This window comes from Sturnira hondurensis, unplaced genomic scaffold (assembly GCF_014824575.4).
Source record: "Sturnira hondurensis isolate 20B ecotype Veracruz unplaced genomic scaffold, ASM1482457v3 Scaffold0025370, whole genome shotgun sequence".
In the NCBI taxonomy this organism is placed as follows: domain Eukaryota; kingdom Metazoa; phylum Chordata; class Mammalia; order Chiroptera; family Phyllostomidae; genus Sturnira; species Sturnira hondurensis.
In genome coordinates, this window is record NW_028098001.1 from 13,548,390 (window position 1) to 13,571,434 (window position 23,045).

The 23,045-nt window shown below is 40.7% G+C and overlaps 1 protein-coding gene across 4 annotated transcripts in view; it reads left to right on the plus strand.

Annotated features, from left to right (window-relative positions):
• Positions 1-14,505, plus strand: part of HMGN3 (high mobility group nucleosomal binding domain 3) — a 34,207-nt gene extending 19,702 nt beyond the window's left edge. The window contains exons 2-7 of one of the 4 annotated variants that reach the window (XM_037039386.1): positions 3,231-3,281; positions 9,547-9,576; positions 12,340-12,390; positions 13,382-13,495; positions 13,614-13,713; positions 14,030-14,145. In XM_037039386.1, coding sequence (XP_036895281.1) covers positions 3,231-3,281; positions 9,547-9,576; positions 12,340-12,390; positions 13,382-13,495; positions 13,614-13,713; positions 14,030-14,043 — 360 coding nt within the window. In that variant the 3' untranslated portion in view covers positions 14,044-14,145. The other 3 variants (XM_037039387.1, XM_037039385.1, XM_037039388.1) reach the window with 3 other exon arrangements.
• Positions 14,506-23,045: the final 8,540 nt, after the last annotated feature.

The window sequence follows — 23,045 nt, forward strand, 5'->3', positions numbered from 1 at the left end:
CTGACCTCTGTCCTCATTGGGTCACCAGGTGTTCAGGGGTCCACCTGCCTGCTGACTTGCCCTCAAATCGGCTTTCCAAGGTGCTCTAGACTCCCAGAACCCCTGTTGTGCCTTTCTTCCAGCCACCGTATATGTCCCCAATTTTGTGCTAATTCTCAACTTAGGACCCATGCCGCTTGGGTGCTGAAAGATATTTGAACAAGACCTTTTCACTTGACCATGGTTCTCTGCCCTCCTGACCATTCTGGGTTCAGACTGGATTATAAATCTGCCCTGTCATGGGGAGTGGGGTAAGAACCCCTGTGCCTTGGAAGTCCCTGCCCCTTCATCTTAGTCACCTCATCCTTCCTATCAGCCTGCTAGAATGTTGAAATGTGTCTGAGATCAACCATGGACACCCTCAAGCTTTGTTTCCCCCTTTTCTTGTTTTTATTCTTCACAGTCCTTTGGGGCAGAAAACTAGAGACTTGTCTTTTTATGCCTTCATACCATGCCCTCCTTGCTTTCTCCAGCCTCGTGGCTAAATGTTAGTGTTAGACAGGGTGTGAGATAAGATAGTCTGAAATGGTTGGCCTTTCTGGATAGTATACCTGTTAACCTGTGCCACAAAAACAGGCAACAAGGTTGCAGGGACTCTGGATGTAAGGGGATGTGCTCAAGTCCAAGGCTCTGTTGAATGTAATTTTATATTTGATAATTCAGGAGTCACGTTAAGAGCTTATATCTTTCGTTGCATAACATCTACATAATAATTTTCAGTCTATGAAATGCTGTCCCCATCATCTTGCTTGATCACAAACATGACCCTTTGAATTACATGTCATTATCGTCTGTCATTCACAGGTGAAGAGACAGCCGTGGTGATCAAGGCGCTGCCCTAGATCACACAACTCCTAGAAAGAAAGCCAAGATGTAAGCCAGTGTCCTGGCCTGCATTGGTGCCACAGTACCGCACTGTTCCCAGGGAAAGATTAGTTGGGTTGTTCCTGACTGTAAATTTGTTACACACTTGTTAACAGAAAGCCCTTGTGGAGAGATTGCCAGAGAAACCAGCTTTGCCTAGAGTTGCAATTCTTTACATCTGTAGTCTATGTTCATTCATCTGAAAGCATCAATATTTTCAGTTATACCTAAAAATATTTTTTATGTGGCATCTTATCAAGTTTCTCTTTTTCAACAAATTGCATCCAATTCAAACATCAGGCCCATGTTTAGAGAGTGATCTCTCGGTACTACTGCTGCCACTAATCTACTGCATGGAAGAAAATCAAAAATAATGTCTTTAAGTCATTTCTTAGGTTTAATGTTATTTAACATCAGCAACCGCTATGTGCTGCTTCTTTAATTGCCTGTTGGTAACAGGTAGAGGGTGCTTCAGATGAATCTACTGTGGCCTGGCAGGTAGGAAAGACAGCCCGGCACTCCTTGACAATAGAGGGTCTGGTTTGTGGCCAGCAGAGTCGAGTTTGTAGTGAAGAAGTGAGCACAGGCAAACGGCCCATCTAGGGGTTGTCCTCATATGGTCAGACTTTTTGAGATTTCACCCTCTCTAATTCAGCTGAGTGAGCACTACATCTGTAAACCAGACAATCCTGTGCAAGAGAGTGGAGAACAGAAAAGAGAAGCTCTGTTCCCCTCATGAGAGAGAAGGTTCCATGGAGGAGGGGAAAGAGTTGATCTGGGAAACAGAAGAGAATGCCATAGATCTGAGAAGTCTAGAGACGGATGAACTGGGTAACAGGAGACCTGCGTGAGGATGAAAAGAAGGTTTGCTGTGTCCTTTGACTTGAAGAAAAGCTTTTTTGTCTTTCTCAAAGACTTTACATTCTCTGACCTGTGTTTTACATATTATTTTTATGTTTTCTTATTTTAAGATTATTTTATGTGTACTTCTATGTAGTCACATAGCCTATTTCAATTCCATTGCACTAATAATTACATAGTTTACTTAAATATTTCCAGTAAGTCATTTTGTAATTCCACATTAGAAACAGTACAAATAGGCCCTGGCTGGTGTAGCTCAGTGGATTGTAGCTCAGTTCGATTCCTAGTCAGGGCACATGCCTGGGTTGCAGGCCAGTTCCCAGCGGGGGATACATGAGAGGCAATCATACATTGATGTTTCTCTCCTTCTTTCCTTCCCTTCCCCTCTAAAGATAAATAAATAAAATCTTTTTTAAAAAAAGAAACAGTACAAATAAAACTATTTTTGCAGAGTCTTCCTTTGAGTTCTGGTTCTAAAATTGGAGTTGCTGGGTCATTATATGATTAATCCTGTATGCTTTTTTCATATTGCCAGGTTGCTGTTTGATTTACAGTATCACCTGCCCCACCAAACATTGATTATCATGCTCTTACATTATTTTCTCATTTTATCAGATAAGGCATTACCACACAGATGTTTTATTTTGCTACGGCAAACATTGTGCCCAACATTGGTTTGCTAATTGTATTTTTTCCTTATGGGAATTCTATTCATATCTTGTGATAAATAGCTTCATTTTCTAATTAGTTTAATTGTTTTAATCTTACTTATTATCGTTAGCCAATAAAAATATATTGGGGTAATTGGTATTTCATGTAAATCTAAGTATATTTTCCCCACTGTATGCAAGCCCGTAGCAGAGGTGGGTTTGAGCTGTCAGGAGAGTGGGTAGGTGCTCAGGGGCTGGGTTACAATCTGGAAACGAATCAGCTAGGCTGGCGGGGCGCTTGGCTGTCCCGTGAGGCTGGGAGTGTGGTAGAGGTGCAGAAGCTGATAATGGGAAAATAACGATAAATAGCAAGTCAGGTCATACCAAGAAATGGGCCGAAATCAAAGCCAGGCAGCCATGGAATGAAAATATGCTTTTGCAATTGCCTGGGCTTTTCCATCATCTTGCCCTCTCACCTCAGAGCATCAGAGCGACTGGATCCCAGGCATTAACTGCTGGGTTCTTGTTCTTTCCACCACATGGAATCGCCAAAGAACGGAAACCGCTCAGGGTGAATGTGCATTGAGCACAGGGACTGAACACTTCTTGCAGCACTCCTGGTTTAGAAGGAGAACAGTTCTGCTCATAAGTGCAGTGTGCGTGTGCATGTGTAAAGCATACCCTCTTACAGACTGACTTTTTCCCCACAAAATATTTGTTGGTTTTTGTGGTCCAGAGAATTTAAATAGCTTAAAAAATCTCCCCCTAATGTGTGTTTTCCAGCATAAATACAATTCACTGAAATATTTTTTCTAGTCTCCAGAGAATACAGAGGGCAAGGATGGATCCAAAGTAACTAAACAGGAGGTAAGTGTATCTTTGACATCCTGTATTTAATTATTCAACTGAAATTTTTAATATTGTTATGATTGTCTGCATCTAAATGAGTACTATTTTTATACAAGGCTGTTCAGAGTACACAAGCCAGAGATAACAGTGTCACTGTATGGTCTCCCTTGACCTAGGTCTGTTTCAGTCATGTTCACAGGCGAGGCATTTTCTGCTCACTATGTTGTTTGTGTTTCTACCTGTCAGTCCTGCTGTCTGTTAAAGCAGATACTGAGATTCCTTCAGGGCCAAAATTGAGATAATAGGTAAATTCATCATGGAGAACAGTCTGCCTTTCACAGCAAGAAAATGCAAGGCTATTGATTTAATGAATTCTCTGCTGTGGCAAGTGAATTAATAGATTTTCTAGGTTCTGAATATTTGCCTAAGAGGAATCATCTCTAAAGTCAAAAACTATGGAAGATACTCAAGATGTCAAAATATTAAAGTTGGATTTTTTAAATCAGAAAAATTCTTAGGGCTTAGGATAATTAATTAGGCAATAATTCAAAGAAGCTCTGTATTAAAATATAGAAACCTCCAAAAAAACTAGGTACTTGGAAGAGATGCTTGCATTTGACCCTTTGTGGTAATATCATAAACTTCTAAAGGGAGATGGATAAAAAAGTAGCAAGTGAGATGGTAACTATGGTGACAGCCATTCACTTTTGCAGTGTACATTGCATTGAAAAACTGAAGCTCTTACTGTTGAACTTATAAACTAAAATGGGTCGGGAGAGTGATAAAATAATATCTATTTACAAATTCCTTGATTGGGTGATTCATATTGTGGATAATAATTCAGAGTTTATCATGATAGTAAAATCCCTGCATAGGATTTGTACAAGGAAATTCATTCTGCCTAATGGAAAACCTTTGATAGAATCTATAAAGAAATCATTTAAAAGCAAAACAAAACTGCCTATAACCAAGGCCCCAGCATCCATTTTGCTGGCATTCAGTGTCTAATCATTTGGGAGGTGAAGTTTGTGAATCAAAATCAAGTTACTATACAAATGCTAGAACCAGCCAAAAAGTGACGAACGTTTGAATTTTTGAATATAGAAAAATACAGTTTGTAGAACCGTTGGCTAAGTGTATCGAACCTTAATGTTTTTAGATTTGGGCACAAAATGCATTTGGGTGTCTTCTCAGGGACTGCCATTGAAATTGATCTGTCAGAAAACCTAGAAAGCATCGCACACAATAGGTCTTGGATAGTGAGAACAGTCCTTCCAGTCTTTCTTTACTAAAAGCAGTCAGGCTATTAGTAATATGTGCAAAAGAATACAGCTGTATCACACATATTATTTTAGGCCCAGATTTTTTTATGATCTATATTATAGGCATACCTCATTTTATTGTGATTTGCTTTATTGTGCTTTGCAGGTCTTGCATTTTTTTTACAAATTGAAGGTTTTTGGCAACTGCAGAAGGCTCAGATCATGATTAGCATTTTTTAGCAATAAAGTATTTTTTATTAAGGTATGTACTTTGTTTTTATAGGCATAATGCTATTAATAGACTGCAGTATAGTGTAAACCCAACTTTTATATGCACTGGGAAACTGAAACATTCATGTGACTCACTTTATTACTGTATTCCCTTTATTGAGGTGTTCTGAAAGGCATGCCTATATTTTTATTTTTTATTATTTTTAATATTTTACTTTTATTATTATGTGAATTATATTATTGCTAACAAAAATCTTTTCTAGATAAGACTCTACCTCTCATTTAAACCAAAAGTTAAAATTCACAGTATTCCTTCAGGACATCAACACAATTATTTGAGAAGAGAAAAGGTCAGTGGGTTAGCTGGTGGTTTAGGGTAAGAACTATAGTGTCAGACACTATATTGATTGGCTTCCACCCCCACTGAATCAGTTGAATTTCCTAGTCTTGCCATTGGTGGTGCACAGCCTTGACTACAGCGAAGATGTCACAGAGAATTGGAAGCCTCCATCCCTGCTGTGATATTCGAAGGGTGTGGCACAGAGTTTAGTATTTGGGGAAAAATGACCAAAACAATATATCATAGTCACTACACTCAGCAGTTTACAAACCCCTTTCACATGCATTATTTTTATCTGACCCTTACAATAACCCTGCAATGAGGGCAAAGCAGATTCATTCCATTATAGAAATGCATCGAGCAACTACAATGAAGCAAGCACCGTTCTGGACTCTGCTAGAGCCCACAGTGAGCACAAGCAAAAATCTCTGCCTTCATGGTGCTTCCATTTTAGCAGGGAAGAGAGAGAGTGTGAAATAAAATAATCAGATATTTGCTATAAAGAAAAATAAAATAAGGAAAAGGAATAGTGAATGTCAGAGTACTGCGTTTGACAATACACAGAGGTTATTATCTTCATTTCTACTAATGCAAACAGCATCCTCAGAGAGATACATGATTTTCTCCCACATCACACCTTATAAATTGGAGAACCAGGAAAGATAACTGAATGTCCTGATTCAGAGTGCTCGGTCCTCTTGCTCATTCTGTGGTAATCATAAAAACCTGATCATCCAGTGTTTTTTCTCTGCCAAGGCTCTGATTTACCTCTTTCCCTACCTCCCAGTTTTGGAAAGAAAGTCATTTCTATTTAGTTCCTCATTTCTTTTGGGGAATTAAAAAAGGCTTGAATTTTTGGTTTTGTTTGGAGTTAAATACATGGTCAGGCTCAGGAGCATTAAGAAATAGCATAAAAATAAACATACTTCCAAATTCCAGTGTAATGACCATGTTTCAGGCAGTATTCAGCAAAGTCCAGTCATTCTACTTGAATCTAGCTATCTCTACTTGAATCTAGAACCATTCTTTTGGCCACTTTTCCTGAGGATTTACATTCAAGAAATAGAAATTTTTGCTATATTTATTTTCATAGTGGTCCTGCCCAACAGCCTGAGTCTCAAAGGAATACTGCAAATTCTGGTGGAGGGGAAAAATTGGAATCTAGTGTATTTTATCTCTAACAAATATAGCCCAATCATCTGCAGACTCTAGGGCTCTGAAATCTGATGAAGCTCTCTAGGAAGGTGCACACACTTGCATGGGTACCCAGTCTTGAGACTGAGTAAAGGTTCATCTCAGTTTCCACTGTTTACACTGAAAAAGAAAGTCTCTTCTGAAGGTTACTAAGGAAAATTTAAGAAAAATTCTTCTTTTTTCTTTTGCAGCATAGAAAGAAGAAGAGCTGGTAAATTGTAGGCAGAAAGTCATAAAATGATTTTACAGTAGAAGACGTGCTTTTCAGAGGTTTGTTGCCTTAGACAACCCAGAGAAGCAAATTGTGCTTTTGCATTAGTTTCTGAGTCTTTTGATTTAGCAACTCGTGTACTGGGCCTAAATTATAAAATGGTAGTGAGTTTCTTGCATCAGAACAGCTTTCAGGCCCCACAGAGCAGCACTGTGGTTGGGATGTCTCTCTTGAAATCCCTAAGGGCCCTCTGACATCACCCTGCCTCTTCATATGTTTGGCTGTTTTCACTGGGAGGAAAGGAGCAAGAGCGTGAGTTGGGGGATTTCTCACATGATTTGGCCTCACTTCAGTGTTTTTCAGGGCAGCTAGCTGATGGATAGGGAGGCAGTCATGAATAATGATTAACATATTTGGCCCCTTTTCAGGCCCCAAAATGAATAGTACTTGAGTATAGGCATATACTCAAGTATATGCCTATCTCTCTCATCGGAGATATTGAGGGTTTGGTTCTAGACCACCACAATAACACAAATATCACAATAACGTCACCTGAATTGTTTTGTTTTCCAGTGCATATAAAAGTTATTAACAGGATACTGTAGTATATTAAGTGTACAATAACATTATGTCTAAAAAGCAATGTATATAACTGAATTGAAAAAGACTTTATTGCTAAAATATGCTAACTATCCCTGGAGTCTTCAGCAAGTCATAATCTTTTTGCTGGTGGAGGGTCTTGCCTTGCTGTTGATGAAAAACACAGTCATGTACCAAGTGCACTAAAATGAGATAGCGACCTTAGCACCTCTCCTAGATTTGCGCTTGCTGTGCATTTCTGGTGCTTTCCCGTTCTGTTCAGCTTCACATTTACTGAGGGGCCTAGTTGGCATTAGAACTACAGGAATCAAGGGCCACAGACACGAGACAGATGAGGCGAACGATGAGGTAAGGCCAACATGGTTCATGAAAGTGACACTGACTGGAGAGGGACTCCGATAAGGTCTGTTCAGTGCCTCTTTGGCATAGAGTTTGCCACTTTTCCTCTCAAAGAGTCTCTTTCTGAACACACCCATGCTGCCTGCACTTTACTTGTGAGACGGTATGGGTAGTTCTTGAGGCTGCAAAGAATCATCAAAGCTGAGCTCTATTTGGAAATTGTTGGGCACTCATTGCTCCTCGTGGCTCTGACTCCATGATGAAGAAGCACAAGTCACCTACCTGCTGCCCTCTTTAACTTGATAATGTTGCCTTTTCTTCAGTGATACCCAATTCCTGCAGCGAACCATCCTGAGAAAGCTGTCATCGAACTTGGGCTCTGGTTCCCAGTGACTTGTGGTGCATCTTCGTGATAATCCTAACAGCCGCCGTGTTCCCTGTGGAGCGTCTGGTGCAGGCACTCCTCTCATTGTGTGCCAGGCAGTAACTCTTTCCCTCTGCAGTGAATATATCGCGGCCACCGCTTAACCTGCAGGCTCCTCCTCATCTCGGCCCACACTGCTAGCTGGCCTCATGTCCAGCTCTGGTCTTTCCCTGAGAACCCAGGCTTAAAATTATTCACGAAGGCTCTAGCCCTTCATTTCCTTCTGTAGTTTAAAGAAAGATGAAGTTAGCTTCCTGTGGCTATTTTCAGCAAGAAATTTCTTAGATCTGGAGATGGCAAGAAATGTTTCTTTCCGTTTGGCCTGACCGGCTGACCTAAACCAAGCCAAGCACTGCTTTAAGAACTTCATGATTCCTTGCACTCATGGCATGGGCTGTTACTGACCATTTAGGTTGACCCCTTAACAAAATTATTCAAAGCATTTAAGCTATTGTAATGAGGCAAAGTATGGATAAGGCAGCAAGAATAAGGGAAAAGTTTGAGTTCATTTTTTGAACAAGCGGTGTTGAGTATCTACAATGTGTTCGATGGCGTACTATTTCTCTGGAGTTAGAGCAGTGAATAAAACAGACAAAAAAGTATGTAGTATATACTTTTTGTACTCTTAGAATGTGAAAGCAATTGTACTCTTAGAATGTGAAGTCCATTGGGGAGCCATCTTTTGCTGGTGGTAAGTAGAATACCAAATCTGTTTGCTTATTCCTGACATGCCCAGAAGAGTTCTGTTATTTTAAATTTCCATTGCCATCTCATTTGCTAACCTGCACCATCACTGAAGAAGTAAAGATTTCCTGGAAAACCTCAATCTCAACACCGTTCCTCTCTAAATTCTCCAAATTACCAAATTACAAGAAAAGATTAGTGAACTTTTTACTCTATTTAAATTTTTTAACATATGCATTTATTAATTAGAGAAACAAATGTTTGTTTTGTGATAGGTGAAAGAAAATGTTTCTCATTAACTGACTAAAACTTGTAGTCATTCCCTTTTCTAACAAGGCAGGGAACTCCTGCTCTTTTGGTTTCTACACAATTATTCAACTTTCTTGTAATAACTATAAGCTTCAGTGCCAATTGTAAGGAACAGGAGTCAGACTGGAAACTAGTTCTTTTTTTTTTAAGATTTTATTTATTTATCTTTAGAGGGGAAGGGAAGGAGAGAGGGAGAGAAATATCAATGTATGGTTGCTTCTCATGAGTCCCCTGCTGGGAACTGGCCTGCAACCCAGGCCTGTGCCCTGACTGGGAATCGAACCACGATTGTGTGGTTCCAAGGCCCGCACTCAATCCACTTAGCTACACCAGCCAGGGCGAAACTAGTTCTTAAATAGCACTTCAGTGTTCCCACTGTCAGTTTTATCACAGAAGCAGAGATTGTGTTTTGGAGCCTGAATTCATCTCCTTTTCTTTTGCTGGTTGCCACAGCCTTAACTGGGAGAGGCCACTTCTTTAATAGGGTGCCTGCACCTCTTCAGAAGCACTTACTCTTAAACATTAGGTGCCCAGGGTTACTTGGGATGTTTCACTATATTCACCTAGAGAGGGTGATGGAAGCCATACATTACATTCTCTCAACAAATATATTAAGAAAGAATTTTTAAAAATCGATTTGGTTGTATATAATCACCCCCAAATACGTATTTTTTCCATTTTCTTTGTAGCCTCCAAGACGGTCTGCCAGATTGTCAGCGGTGAGTACTTTAGAACCCCTTCGGTGTTAGTTTCTGTGAGTACATGTTCCCTCTGCCCGGAGAGAAGCAGCAGAAGGAAGATTAGTGCTTCCCTTGAGTTTTTTGTTTGTTTGTGTTTTGGATATCATGTGGTCACAATATATAGAAAATGCGACCTTTGTTGCAGAGCAGTCCCCTTGATCAGATGTGTCAGTGAAAACCAGTGGCCATCCCCATGACCAAGGCTATAAAGTACAGAAGTTTCTTTGATATTGCTAGATCTCTGAAACAAAAGAAGTACATTAAGCAAACTCATAGCCTTCCCATTTTACCTATGATGTGTTAAAGAGGATAAGAATTCTGATTCTGTCTACAACTCATACTTCAGAATCTTCTGAAAGTTCTCTGACTCTGTGTGCTTTAGCCTCATTTCAGAACTAGAAAATTTTTGAAAAAAGTAATGATTCCTCTTTGCCCCTTAAAGTCTCCTTCCGTGGGCCAGGCCCAGGGAAGAGATGAAGGTCAGATCATGAAAGCAGAGATGGGCAGGTGTGCCACGTCATGGTGATGAGTGTGCTCCCGCTCTTGTGACCACACTGCGCTCCTGGCTGGTTGTTGCACTCCTTCCTGCTGCCCTGCTGAGTGATGTCCAGTCTTCACTCTGCCAACACAGGTCAGCCTGGCTGTCTGGTGGAGGCTTTGGGTAAAAAAAATACCAGCAGCCCACACTGCCCACTGAGATGTAACGGAAAGGCACGGACCTCTTGGCTGACAACTTATAGCCCTATTCTAGATAGTACAGGAGCTGCAAGCTCCTTTGACCTTTGGGGAAGCATGGATTTCATCCTCAGCCAACGCCCAGGCCTGCCACACCTCATGAAATCGAAGCAGAAATGAATTTTAGGACCAGCCACAAATTCAGAAGTGTAACTGGGTTTAAGTTGAGTGAGCCAGTATTTCCCATGAGTCCCAGCCTAAGGAGGCGCTATCAGAGTCAGCAGGAAGATTAAGAGCAGAGAGGTGGTGCACTGGTGTGTGTACACAGAACATCCAGATTCTCCCCAAAGCTTTCATAGATGGTGTGCTCTAATAGTAACTTTAACCAGGGTTCAGAAGTTATTTTTAACTTTTTTGAGGCTGTTAACTATATAACCTATAGTTATATAGGTTTTACTGAAAGCCATTGCATTCCATGGAGCTCTAGTCCATTGGGGGAGTAGACCTTATAAGTCAAATACTCCTCAAATTTTAAAACAAGGCTTTTCCTGAGCACTAGGAAAGGCTTTTCCAGCAACATAAGCACCTTTCCCTGAGGTCATTGCTTGTGGTGCTGACTCAGAGCCTCCTTGAGGCCAGTGGGGATCACAGGCTATGAAACATCATCATCTCCAGTCCCATCGGCACACTTACGTGAATGCTGAGTCGGAAGAGAAAGAGCTGTCTTACAGTGATAATATAAAAGGAAATGATTTGCTGTAAACTGAGAAAATAAGCAAATGTTAATACACTATGTCAAAGCTCGAAATAAAACTTTAAAAATCCTGAAAGAATTGTAGCCATGCAAGCTGTCATAATTGGGGAGCAGCCTGCAGATCTGAAGTGGCAGGGTTAATAGAAGTATTCCTTGCTTTCCAAGCTCAGTTTTCTTTTTCTGTTTGAAAGGTCATGTCTAACAGCCAGTCTTCAGATATTGAAGTGACAACAATGTTACTTTACCCCCCTGATGAAAAGGGCCAGATTCAGTATGAACCTGAAACACCTAGAGGCTTTGGGGAAAAACATGTATTTTTCTCCACAGGGGAGAACCTGGCCAGTGTTTTCTATTTAAAAACCATTCTCCCCTAGTGTCAGGAGAGATGTATACTTATTTTTTCCTAGCTCCGTGACAGAAATGTTTGCCTTACTATAGCCATGGAAAACCGTCTTTCCCAGCGTCCCAATGTCCCACCCGTGCTCAGTGCCCTGGGCAGCGGGCCAGGGCCGAAGCCCTGTGTGGAGGGTACTGTGGCCACAGGGCAGGCAGGCACTGCTCACAGGAATGGGCAGGAGAACCATACCAGGCAACAGAAAAAATACTTGTCTAGTGGGCCCTTTGGTTACTTAAATCTGTGAAAAATCGTAAACTTTTGGGAGCTAACAGTGAATATTTTGTCATTATAATCATGTTCTTAATAAAGAGCTTTAAGGACGAAATGAGCCCAGCACCTGGGTGGGCAGGAGATTCTTCTCACCTTGAGCTGACATTGGAGATGATGAAAGCAGGAAGACAGTTAGCTCCAGAACTTGAAAGCTACATCAGAGGCGAAAGGATTTGGAAATAATTTTGAAGCACCTCACAGGCAGCAGCCTTTGTTTACTAGATGGGCTTTGCCTGTGATTATGCTGTGATTTCTCCACCGTTGGGAAGGCTAGTGTGACCGAATTCATTGAGTCATTTGGCCGAGAGCCTGAGTCATCCCTCTTGCTGCTGCGCCATGATAAGAGAAAGTGCAGAGACACAGAGACAGAAGCCTAAACCTGCTCCCAGAGAGCTATTCTGGACTGGGGCATAACGAGTCGGCTTTTAAATCGCACCTGCCGTTCACTTGAGAACCAAGGATGAAAATAGTTTTGAAGTGCAGAGATCTGTATGCTGTTATAGGGTGCTGAACATAGAATGAAATATTTTTAAATGAACAAAATCATAGTCAAAGTGGACTGTTTGTCTTCATAGCCTTTTTGTGTTCTTTGTGGTGCTGAGGGTCATCTTTGTTGGTTTTTGTATAATGTATTTTATCGTTCCAGAAGCCTGCTCCACCGAAACCTGAACCTAAACCAAGAAAGACATCTGCTAAGGTAAGAGGTGCTCCCACCCCCACTCTTTCTTTTTAAACAATGAATAAATTATAATAACATATCCAAAAGTCATCCAAGGAAAGATCACATTTAATGATTCAGGCTCAATGTACTGTCTAGAAGGCTGTTACCCCTGCTACAGGCTTTCTCAAAAGGCGTGAAGCACAGCTTTATGCTTTACCAGGGGTGTGTTTTTCATTTGGTCCATCAAGTGAAGAAAGTCGGAGCATGTTGCTCTGAGAAGCCTCATGTCCAAGGGGGGTTGGTGGCTTCCTTGGGAACATGCTGTTCACTCAAGGCACAGAAGGGGTAAGCCATGGGCAGCACTGTTGCCGACAGCTTGAGAGCTTGGGGAAGGGGCTTCTGTCTTTGTGTCACTGGTCTTAGGAGGCCTGCTGATAACTAATAATAATCATGTAATAATTAATACTAACAAATAACTAATATCAGCACGAACTCATATGACCTTTTTACTATGCCAGACCCTGTTCTGATTGCTTTTCTCATATAACCTCACAATTCCCTTGTGCATTGTTTGCAATTATGTGAGTAGGTGGTTCTGAAGCAGCTCTCACTTCTGTAGCGTGGTCTGAAAATTACGATCTGGGTCTTCATTTTCAGTTTGTCTCTCAGCCTTCTAGTCAGTCGACTGCTCAAGCCCATGTCCCCACAGGGGGTGTCGCACTCGCTGGGTTGCCCCCAGCTTCTGCCTCATCCTTCACCGACGGCTGCTGTTCTCTCCACTTCTCCGAGAGAGGAGGCTCACCGAACTCATACATGAGGGAGATCATCGTGTTTTCCCAGAAGGGAAGGTCCGATGGACTCTCTAAACAGCCTGTTACATTTCAGAGACTCAGTAGCTGATTCCCAGCAAAATTAGGTTCCCCCTACAAGCCACCATGTTGGTCCTGGCTCCTGTTTAGACGGAGGCTGACTGATGTTAGGTAACATCACACCATGTCTAACATGCTCTATGCTCTGATCCTGTTAGAAAGAACCTGGAACAAAGATTAACAAAGGTGCTAAAGCGAAGAAGGAGGAGAAGCAGGAAGCTGGAAAGGAAGGTACTGCACCATCTGAAAATGGTGAAACTAAAGTTGAAGAGGTACTTTGCATAAATACCTCCCACTGATTGAATCAGTGTCTTAAGAAATTGCTGGATCTTTCAGCTGGTGATAGCATGTTCTTAATGTCTCTTTTCATTGCCTGTAATGTTATTGCAGATCTACATCTCTCGCTCAACTGTTAGTGTCTCAGCCTGCAGAGGTACCCCACCCAGCACACTGTCAGTAAAAGGGCAGATTGAAACAGTGAGAGTTAAGGGTACAGTAGAAAATTCTGCATGTTTGCAGTGACTAGAATCAGATAGCGTTGTGGTGGTGTTTATTATGAACAGTGGGAGCTTGCAGCAAAAGCTTCTGTGGCTGTTTGAAAAGCAGAAAGCAGTAAATATAGCAAAGTGTTTGTGTAATATATATAGCTGCCTTGTCTGTTTTACACCCAGAGTTGAAATAGGTTTTCTGGTAGAGCTGCTAAAAAACAGGTGTTTTCAAGTGTGTGTGTTGGTGGGGTGAATTTTTATTTGGCTTATGATAGTTTTAATAGTAACCATATCTTTTTTTCCCTTTCTTTCTCACAGGCACAGAAAACTGAATCTGTAGATAACAAGGGAGAGTGAATTGTCATGACAAATTGGGGTTGATTTTATGTACCTCTTGGGACAACTTTTAAAAGCTATTTTTACCACGTATTTTGTAAATGCTAATTTTTTAGAACTCTACTAGTTGGCATACAAAACTATATAAGAATGGACATTTCACCTTCTCATAATAAAATCTTTTTGGAAATTTCCATCACCCTCTAGTAAAGTAAATTGACTATTGGAAGCTGTGTGTAAAATTGATTCAGCATTCCATGCATTTGCTTTAAAAATTTAGTCCTGTGCATACTGCGGTGTTTGTACTGTGCATATCTGAATTTCTCACACAGTTTTCTAGAGCAATAATCAGTGGTGCTTTTGTACCTAGGTTTATGTGATTTCACTGAAACATGGATAGTTGTGGCCACCTGCTGACTATTTGTGGTTTAAAATAAAAGGTTTTCTTGCTTGCAGAATACCTGCCTCTTACTAGTGTTTTTACTAAATTTAGACAGCATTTTATTTTATTGTTGCAGGAGATGTAAAGAATTTCAGCAGTCTGTGCCATGATGGTATCTCTAATAAGTCGAATACAATTGTTTCTTAATTTTATGGCATTTAAAAATGTTATTAATAAAGTCATCTGTGGGTGCCAGTGGAGAATTACACCTAATACACTTCATACCAGAAGTGGCCCACAAGGATTACCACATGTAAAACAATAAAAACCTCTTTTTTGAAGTCTTTATAAACAGTGTTTTGCTAAATCAGAACTAGTGAAAAACCATAAACCTTGAAAATTTCCCTCTTTCAAAATTATACTGAGTCAGATTTGTACTAGAACACTTTCCCATTCGTTGAAGACTTAACAGCTTTGGAAACTTTACCCAACATGACCACATTTCAGCCTTGAGTCAGCCTAAGAAAGTGGTTGGCCTAGAGGTCCTTCCTAGGCTGAGAAATGGGGACGTGAAGAGTATGTGCCTTGCTTCAGGTCCACAGGAAGAAGAAAAAACAGAGCTGGAGCCTGACCTTTTGAATCTTGTACACAGTGTCTATCTTAGTCTGTTCTAACTGCTGTAACAAAATGTCACAGACCAGGTAGCATATAAACAACAGAAATTTCTTTCTCACAGTTCTGGAAGCTGCAAGTCAGATCAGGATGTCATTCAGGTGAGGGCCCTCTTCCAGGCCGCAAACTTCTGATTGTATCCTCAGATTGCAGAAGGAGCTAGGGAGCTCTCTGGGACCTCTTTTATATGGGCACTGACCCCATTCACCCAAGTTCCACCCTTGTGACTTAGGCACCTCCCAAAAGCCTACCTTTTAATACCATCGTGTTTGGATGGTAAGATTTCCATGTGAATGTTGGAGAGACATTCAGTCCATAGCAATGTCCTTCTGTTTATGGAAGGATATAGCCGTGCTAGGAACAGAGGAGCTATCTTATGAATGTAATTTTTTTTTGCTCATTTACATTCCTGAGAAGTTTGGTAACTGCATGAGTACCTAGGAAAGCTGAATTCTGGGAATTCCTCTTAAGTGAAGACTTGAGTTTTTCAGATGGAGAACAGTGCCTGTGCTGCTTAGGGAGGCTTGCAAAAAGGCTGTTTTTCCCCAGGACCTTAGATGCTTTGCTTTTGTGATTATCAACCAAAACAGGGTCCACCCCATCATTTTTATATTTTGTGTCATTGTCCCTAGTCTGTCTTTAATCTACTGCAGGTAACAACTGTTTTATACAGAATAATCTCATTCAAAGTTTCCTTGGCTTCTGATTCAGAAATGCACCTTAATTCATGAGTGTTAGATAAACTGAAAACCACTTTTATCCCAAAGAAAAAGTAGCTGGTATCCTGTGAACACTTTGTAAAAATGTTTTCAACACTTTTTAGTACAGAGTTGAAGTACACTGCTGGCTAGCTTCCAATTCAGAAGTGGAATATAAAATCCCTAGATTTACTTTTTAAAAAATTATGAAGGTGCCTTTGCTGGTGTTGCTCAGTTGATTGAAGCATCATCCTGTAACTGAAGGGCTTTGGTTCAGTTCCTGGTCAGGGCACGTGCCTGGGACCCCATCTGGGCATATGATCCCCAGTCCAAGTGCGTACAGGAGGCAACCGGTCAATGTTTCTCTTTCACATCCATGTTCCTCTCCCTTCCTCTCTCCCTCTTCCTCTAAAAGCAATGAAAGAATGTCCCTGGGTGAGGATAAAAAAATTATAAAGCTGCTATAGGTGATTCTTTTTAAATAACAAACACTACAATAATATATAAAGGGAAAACTCAAAAGTTCCAGAGATACACATTGCACAACATTTTCTCTATGACTATGAATATGTGTGTATATATGCACAAACATACAAATATAATTTTTAAAGGAAGAAAATATACAACCTACTTAGAATTTACTCAACCAATAAAGTGTAAATGCAGACAGATTTCAAATATTGCAATGCTGCCATTGATACTGAAGTAAACATGCTAATAAACAAAGCTTTGCCTACTTACATATTTCTACTCATAATTTTCTAGAAGTGGGGTGTCTGAAGTGGAATGTCAAAAAGAGTGTATGTGGTAATATTAATCAAAGTCACTATTTAAAGCCCCATAATAAGTACTTTACATATATTAATTTGGGAGAAAATTTGTGAATTCTTCAATTATTTTAACATAATGTTCCCATCCCCTAATAAAAATATGTCCAGCCTTGGCTGGTGTGGTTCAGTTGGTTTGAGTATCATCCCATAACCAAAGGCTTGTGAGTTCAACTCCCAGTCAGGACACATGGGTAGGTTGCTGGTTCAATCCCTGCTCAGTTGAGGTGCACACAATCCCTGGTCTGGGTGCACATGGGAGGCAGCCAATTGATGTTTCCCTCTCCCTTCCTCTCTCTCTAAAAGCAATGAAAAAAATGTCCTCAGGTAAGGATTTTTTAAAAAGCCCAATTTTACAATGTCAAATACAGGTTCAAGTTCATTTAAAACTGCACAGAGATTATACATCTTTCCTTTGTGGGAGAAGAGAAAGTCTTTGAAAGCTAAGGTTTAAGATGATACCTGCGTGTAAATTTCATGATTTTGAATGGTTTCTTAGGTAAAACACCAAAAGCAAAAACAACCAAATAAAATACAGATAAATTAGACAACATCAAAATTAAAAACTTTAACAAAGAGACAACCCACAGAATGGGATGAACTACTTGCAAATCATATATCTGACAAGGGTCTCATATCCATAATATATGACATGCTTAAAATTCAAAAATAAACAATTAAAAAATTTAATAGGCAAAAAAACTTCATAGACATTTCTTCAAAAACATAGCCAATATGTAAATAAAGGGATGCTCAACACCCTAAGTCATTAGGGAAGTGCAAATCAAAACCATAATGAGATAACACTAGAATGAGTATTTTTTTAAGTGGAAAATTATTAGAGAGGATGTGAAGAAATTGGAGCCTTTGCTTATTGATGGTGGGAATGCAAAATGGTGCAACCTATTTAGAGAACAGTTTGAAAGCTCCTCGAAAAGTTAAACTTAGAATTACCATATGCCCCTGTAATCCCACCCTGAGATGTATACCCAAAAGAACTGAATACATACGTTAATACAAAAACGTGTACATGAATGTCTATAGGAGCATTTTTATAATAGCCAAAAAGTGGCAAAGATCCAAGTGTTCATTAACTGATGAACTGTATTATGGATCAACATAATGCAGTATATCCATATAGTGAAATATTATATAGTCATAAAAATTAATAAAGTACTAATATATTATGAGGTCTTTCTAGAAAGTATCCAGCCATGTAATATGATAAATAGAGACATTTATGGAAGATCCAAGAAATATTGTATGTAGAACAATGACACCTCAGTCCCCTTCAAAGTAGGTGGTACCTCAGGACTTCACACAGTTCTCCCAATCACCATCAGCTGCCCCAGTGTATTTTCCTGAATTTCATTGACAATCTCTTCCATTTTAAAGGTGATCTTAGTTTTGGGAAAAACCAGAAGTCGCAGGGCACCAACTCTGGGCTGAAGCAGGGCTGAGTCACCTGGGTGATTTGATGTTTCACCAAGAAACTGTGTAAGAGGAGATTCGTGAGCAGGCAGGTTGCCGTGATGAAGCTGTCAATCACCAGTTGCCCATAACTGAGGCCTTCTGAATCATCTGAATAGTTTCCCTGGAGAAATGTTCAAGCTTAAAGCAAAATTTGATGTTGTTGCTTTACTTGCTCAGTCATTTTGAATGTGACAGCCACACAGTACACATGCTCACTTAACAGAGTCTGTCACCCTCACTGATTAGTACAGTGAAGTTGTCATTGTTCATGCATGTGCATTCCAGCCCACTCTCCTTGGCTGTCAGGTTACACCGATGTCACACAAATGGTTCTCATTACATAAACAATGACTGCATTTTTTCCTGACATACCTCATAAGCTACCACATGAATGAACCTTGAAAACATGCTAAGTGAAAGAAAGCAGTCATACAGACACAAAAAAACCGCATTATATGATTCCATGTATATGAGGTATCCAAAATGGGCAAATTCACAGTGGCAGAAGATTTATGGTTGTCAGAGGAGGGGAAAGAGAACAGTTGAGAGTGAATAGGTACCGAGTTTCTGTTCAGAGATGATAAAAAGGTTCTGGAATTAGTGGGGATGGTTGCATAAACTCATGAATATACTAAAAACATTTACGAGGCTGCTGAAAGCACAGGACTTAGAATCAGGAGGCTTAAGTTTAAATCTCAGCACTATTTCTCACTAATCGTGTAAATGCAGACAGTTCATTTAACATCTGCCTCTTCATTTTCTCATCCTTATGAGAGAAATGTCTGTTTGACAAAGTTGTTCAGATTGAATGAGGTAGTCACTGTGAAATCACCCAGTGCAGTGCCTAAGTAGAAAACAGTAGGTTTTCCACAAATGCCAATTGAACTGAAATTGGATGTTTATAAATGAGCTCTGTAGGCATGTTCCGATGAACGTATATCATGTATGTTTGTCATAGGCAGTTAGCCTTGGGTCAGTGTGTCCCCTTTGAACGGTGCAAAAGGAAGAGTTGTGCTTTGTTAGGAAGGCAAGACAGTGTAATGACTAAGCTTGTGAACTGTAACCATTCTGCCTGGATTCAAATCCTGTCTTTGTCTCTAGGACCAAGGACAAGTTACTCAGTTTCTCTAAACTCCACATATCTTAGAGTCCCCATCTATACATAAGAATAAAAATAGTACTTACTGTATAGGGTGTTATAAGTGTGGAATGGCACAAAGTAAGTGTCATTAATTTGTTAGTAACACCAATAAATGTGTATTTATAAAAGCCATCACTGAATCCTGACCTTTTCCACAGAAAACCCTTCATATACCATTTAATAGATTCCATTTTGAGAAAGATGTTAGCCACAAATAAACCTGCAGGAAACTAAATAAATCAACTTATTGAATAGCACTTTTAAGTATTATTCACTGGGTTGCTAAACAGTACCAGTGAAACAAATGACAATTTAACCTTTGCATAGTGAATGTTTAGTTGTACTTTCAGGAAATAATTGGTCCTGAGAATTTCTTGGGCCTCTTACACAGAGGTCTTTTTGACTACTAGAGTCCAGTGTGTCACAGAAATGACCTGTGAAATTTGAATGACTTGACAGTTAAAACAGAATTTTTGAGGGGAGTAGGTGATGGGAGGAAGGTGGCCACAGATTTGGGAATCACGGAACTTGGATACACCTTTGTGGGTGTCTGATGTCATTTCTTTCTTAGAACTGAGTCTCCTTTAAATTCCAAAAGAATTACTTCCCCCGCCCCCCCCCACCCCCCCGGGAAAATGTTGAGGTCTTCTAAGAGTAGGCTCTAAATCAGGATAAGGTGATTTTAAAATATGCTTTTACTCTTGATAGAATTCAATTTGAGAAATGGGTAACGACTAGTACTCTTAAAAACTGGTTTACTCAGCAGATTACAAGGTCCCACACGCTGCATTTAACCAGCCACTGGTAAGCGGCTACTGTGTTATGAGTGTTATAGAAAGGAACCCATGGGAAGCCCAGATACTGTTACCAAAACAGGCCTCCTCCTGGGGTTCCCTCTGTACTAGGTTAGTCTTGCCTGCTACCAGGTAGGAACTGTGGCTCTCAATGCCAGAGTTTGGTAAAAAGGAAAGGAACTATTTATTCAAAAGTTATACAGGTTTAGAATAATGGCGGAATGTCACTGTTAAATCTCAGAGTCCCTTTGAGGACACCCACAAACACATACACACAGTGCTGCCTTCCCCCTTTGCCCAGTCAGGCGAGTCAGGGGTGTCATATCTCAGGAAAAGAAATATAAGTCCATAGCCTAGCTAGACTCCTGGTTCCTGCCAGTAATCTGTGCTTGGCTAGGCAGGTCTCTCAGAGTCCCCAGCACCATCAACTACATGGCTCTGATCTCCAGTTCTTAATCCAAAACCATGTGGCACATCTTCATGGCCCACCAGCGGGAGTACTTTCACTCCTTTTCTTCCCATGTGGCCTCACATTGTCTACCCACATAGTCCAGCATTGCCTCTCCTCCCTCATGAAGGCCCACCTTTAGTTTAAATTGCAGTCTGGAACTTCCTCCGTAACCCCATTTCCCACTCTCCTCACAGTCAGCTACACCTGCCAACACTCCCAAATTGTCTGCCTTCCTTGGCTGCAATAGTTAGTCCGGGCAGGTATGGCCCTTTGGCGTGGAGCGAACCATCTCCAACCTCTCATGCAGTCACTGTAACCAGGGGAGCTGCCTCCCATCTACAACGTGGTCAAAGTCATGCCCACCTCCCTAGCTAGTTTGCTGTTGATATGCAAAATAAGTCTCAATGTCCCTGCTCCATGTCTTCCATCCTCCAGCCAGACTTTTCAGGGGAGATATCCTATATTTCTGGATACCCCAATCCTGGACTTCATTACAAATTCCCCTTTGGGGGGGGGGCCTGTGGCCTCCCGCCTACACCCCATTACATAAGCACATTGCTGGAGAAGTAATAGCAACCTGAAGAATAGACACAATTTTTGGCTTTGTTCTTATAATCCAGGCCTTTGGCCATGTGCACTTCTGCATTTTTTTATTTTTTTTACAGAACGCTTAATACTGATCCATCAAAACTGAGACACAGTAAAGTCCTCAAGTGTCTATAATGTGCCCCATGGTGGAGAGAAGCAAATGAAAACTTGACTGATAATTCTCTGACACAACGAGTTGCTTTTCCTCTTGTGTTCACGTAACACCTTTCTTGACCTAGATTTTGTACTTATTTTATTCTGTCTGATACTGTGTAATGGTGTTTCTTTTTCTATTTCCTCAAGTAAAATTTGAGCTTCTGTGCGCAGGGAGTTCTTCATCCTTATATTCTCCAAAATACCTACCTGGTGCCTGGTACATAGTGGTTACTCAATGAATGTTTATTGAATGTTTAGGTGAACTCGTGGTAAGTCCAGGTTGTTTTCCCAACTATCAGAGTACTACTGACCTCTGAGGGAGGCAAAAAGTAAAACACATAAAAGAGGAAAAAAGACTCCAGGGTACAAATTAAGTGTTAAATGTGTTCATTTCAGACTAAAGGCTCTAAAAGACCAGGGAACAGAACCATCTTGAGCAGCTGGGAAAGGTTTAATGGTGGCAAAGCACAGATGCTGCCCATTCTGAAGGTGGTATGAATGAGTCAAAATGCAGCTGGAGGATCTGTCAGGCAAGGTAGCAGTCTCGAAGGGCTGGAGGAAGCATGTGGAGTCAAATATACGTGGCGCGAGTTCATCTTGTAAAACCATGTTTTAGATACCTGAGCAAATTGTTTCACTTTCGTGCTTCCATTTCTTTTGTAAAATGATTGGGTTGGATTTCATTAATGGTTTGTAAAAACCCTTTTTAAATGCAACAGGATACCAGTCATTCTTTCTTGGAGGAGAAATGTAATGGAGGGTCGCTGCAGGAGGGGCATGTGACCCACTCTCTTGGTTATTACCTCACCCTTTGAGGCAACTCCGAAGGGTCATTTGCTGAACCTATGGAACACGATTTGAAGACTTGTGAATCAGGGGACCCCTAAAGGTTGGGGTGACAGGATGGCTCCTTCCAACTATCATTGTGCACAGTTTGCCCAGAAAGATGAGACACTATACCTGGAGTAGAAAGCTGGTAGTGGGAAGCAGTGGGAACAGACTGCGAACAAAATGCTCAGGACCATGCCTGGTCCACGGTAAGCCCTCAGGAAATGTATGTAAATGTATGTGGGAATGTGGTATCATAGGAGAGGAAAGTGAAATGCACATGGTCGTAGAAGCCTTGAATGGTGGTCACCAGTGTTTGGACTTCATTCAACAAGAAACACAGGGCCTCCATGACTCTTCCTCAGGAGAGATAGGATAAGCATGATATCCAGGGAAGAGGAGTCTGGCAACCAACTGGGCCCTTCAATGAACCTATGTTTTCCCTTTAATTAGAATGTAGTCTGCATATTGCATATTAGAGAATTATTGTTAGCTTTCTAACATATAATTAGGATTATTTTTAGGAAATGTGTGCTGAAGTTTTTTAGGGATGAAGTGTTATGATAGCTGTGACTTGTTTTCAAATAATTATATATATATGTATACATATAATGTATAATATATGCAACATAGGTAAACACATACCCAACTGCATCAGCAGTCCCCAACCTTTCTGGCACCAGGAGCCGTTTTCGTGGAAGGCAGCTTTTCCACTGCTGGTGTAGGGAGGGGGACACAGGAGGCAGAGCCACTCACCTCCTGCTGTGTGGCCCGTTCCGCAGATAGAACAAATATGGCAATATGGTCACTGTTCGATCTTGTGGTAGGCATACAGGGTTCCTTAGAGTATACTTTTCCATATGCTTGCATATTCTCATAGTAAAAAGTTAGGGAAAACGTGTTTTTCTTTGATTCTCTACAAGAGGGCAGTTAGTAATGATAATCATACGCATTAGGAGCCTCTGAGCCAGGCTCTGTCGTAAAGAAT